The sequence below is a fragment of the Galeopterus variegatus genome, unplaced genomic scaffold (assembly GCF_000696425.1).
Source record: "Galeopterus variegatus unplaced genomic scaffold, G_variegatus-3.0.2 Scaffold588, whole genome shotgun sequence".
NCBI classification, from domain to species: Eukaryota; Metazoa; Chordata; class Mammalia; order Dermoptera; family Cynocephalidae; genus Galeopterus; species Galeopterus variegatus.
The window spans coordinates 31,111-33,281 of record NW_007726699.1 but is presented as its reverse complement, the minus strand read 5'-3'; the positions used below and the strand labels follow the sequence as shown (position 1 = coordinate 33,281).

The 2,171-nt window shown below is 35.5% G+C and overlaps 1 protein-coding gene across 1 annotated transcript in view; it reads left to right on the top strand.

Moving 5' to 3' along the window:
• TXNRD1 (thioredoxin reductase 1) overlaps nt 1-2,171 on the top strand; it is a gene marked incomplete at its 3' end in the record, with an annotated part of 84,068 nt that overhangs the window by 60,978 nt on the left and 20,919 nt on the right. Inside the window, exon 9 of the mRNA XM_008570287.1 lies at nt 149-264. Within this exon, the coding sequence (XP_008568509.1) occupies nt 149-264 (116 nt within the window). The remainder of the gene's footprint in view (nt 1-148; nt 265-2,171) is intronic.

Sequence of the window (2,171 nt, the reverse complement as noted above, 5' to 3'; positions counted from 1 at the left end):
CTACTCAGCCTTAATATAGGTTTCTTACTGTGTTATCAAGTTATGAGGGTCAAATGAGACAATGTGGCAAATGGTCTTTGTGAACTACATAGTTTACAATTCTAAGGGATGATTACTTATTAAAGTTTTCATACTGGTTTATTTGTAGGCAACAAATAATAAAGGCAAAGAAAAAATTTATTCAGCAGAGAGATTTCTCATTGCCACTGGTGAAAGGCCACGTTACTTGGGCATCCCTGGTGACAAAGAATACTGCATCAGCAGGTAAGGAGAAGCAGCAGGGAGGAAAAGAAAAACCCATTGTGGATTTTGCTTTTTTCTTCAAACCTACTTAGTTCATTTCTTGGACTTCAGAAAGAGTTCTTTGCCACATTTTACCCACTTTGGAAACAGGGTATTGGGAGAAAGAAAAAGGAAAAATTATTTTAAATGAGAACATTTGAAAAATTCAAAAATGTAAACATTGGTCATCTTACCATATAGAGATAATAATGTCACTGCTGAAATATATATATTTATATTTAAATATAAGTATTATATATATATACTTATGTTTTTACTTGAAATTTATTTATGCGTGTGAGTACATAGGTATATAATAAACACAACCAAGTGGATATTCAGTTTGTAAAATAAATACGTACATGTGTATATACATTTAGGTTTTGAAAACTAGGATTATATATTACCCTTTAACACTTGTAAAATGGTTGCTAAAAGAATCAGAAGGTAACAGGCCATTTAGATTTCTCACACCCTAGATCTTACTGAATGGCTGGCTGCAGTGTCAGTCAGTGTATGGGGACCTTCTGAAATTAGGTAGGCAGGAGGTTTTGCTGTGTGGTTTATTTTTGTCCATCAAGAGATAACACTGCTGGTATTGTTGTTCTGGAGTTTTACATTAGGAAGTCATTAAGACAATTGTTAGTAAATATGTGCTTTTGGATGCTTTTTTGCCTGGGAGTTTCTAATTGTGTTGTAAATTACTCTTCTTCAGGCTCATTACTTTGTAATTTGGTTTTATCCTTTGTGCCTCATCCAGGGGCAGCTCAGATGGCAGCTGTTGTCATTGCTGTCTTAAATGGGCTCTTAGTCTGTTTGGGCTGCTGTAATAAAATATCATAAACTGGGTGGCTTATGAATAATAGGAATTTATTTCTCACAGTTATGAAGTTCTGGCACCACAGATTTGGTGTCTGGTGATGCCTGTTAACTGGTTCATAGAAGGTGCTCTCTTGCTGTGCCCTCACAGGGTGGAAGGGACAAGGCAGTTCTCTGGGGCCTCTAGTAGTAATAATAACAACAATAACAATAACAAGGACACTAATCCCACTCATGCGTAAATGCATCTTTATGACTTCATTACCTCCTAAAGTCCCTACCTGCTAATAACATTACCTTGGGAAATAGGATTTCAACATATGAATTTTGGGGGTACATAAACATTCAGACCCATAGCAGGCTCCCTTCTCATATTTTAAGAAACTTTTAAAAAAAAATTTTTATTTCTTTTGGCGGTTGGCTGGTATAGGGATCCGAACCCTTGACCTTGGTGTTATAACACTGTTCTCTAACCAACCTCGCTAACTGGCCAACCCCAAGAAACTAATTTTCTAATAATGTTTTTATGATCTCTCTTCTGTCTTGTATATTCCTAATTCAACTAGGAGATTTTTGTGAGGTTTTACTTTTTTAAAAAAATTTTATCAGTATATAATGTAGTTGATTTTTGTGTCCCTTTACCAGTTCTTCCTTTTCCACCACTACCTCTCCCCCATGCCAGGTTTTACTTTTTATAGTTGGTTTTGATGTTATAAAAACAAGATATTGAAAGTTTTTTCCCACCTTTTTCCCCACTCTTGATAATTGATGTGTGAGGTAGGAAGTAACATAGGTTTTCCACCTTGGAGAGAGCTTAGTATTGGGATGAAGATGGGGGTTTGTGTTTACAAATGTATGATTTATTCCAAACAGTTCAAAACCGTTTTGTGTGAGTGTGAGTTGGAGTAATGTAAGAAGTTACACAGTTTGCTATGTTTAGCCACACATAGCTTGATCTACTCTAAAAGCAACTGAGTGGCAAGAAAGGGAGAGTATCTAAGACCTTATGAGAATTTCTCCTGTGTTATGTGTATAGCTAATTGAATATTTGTAATCTTAAAAGTATCTCT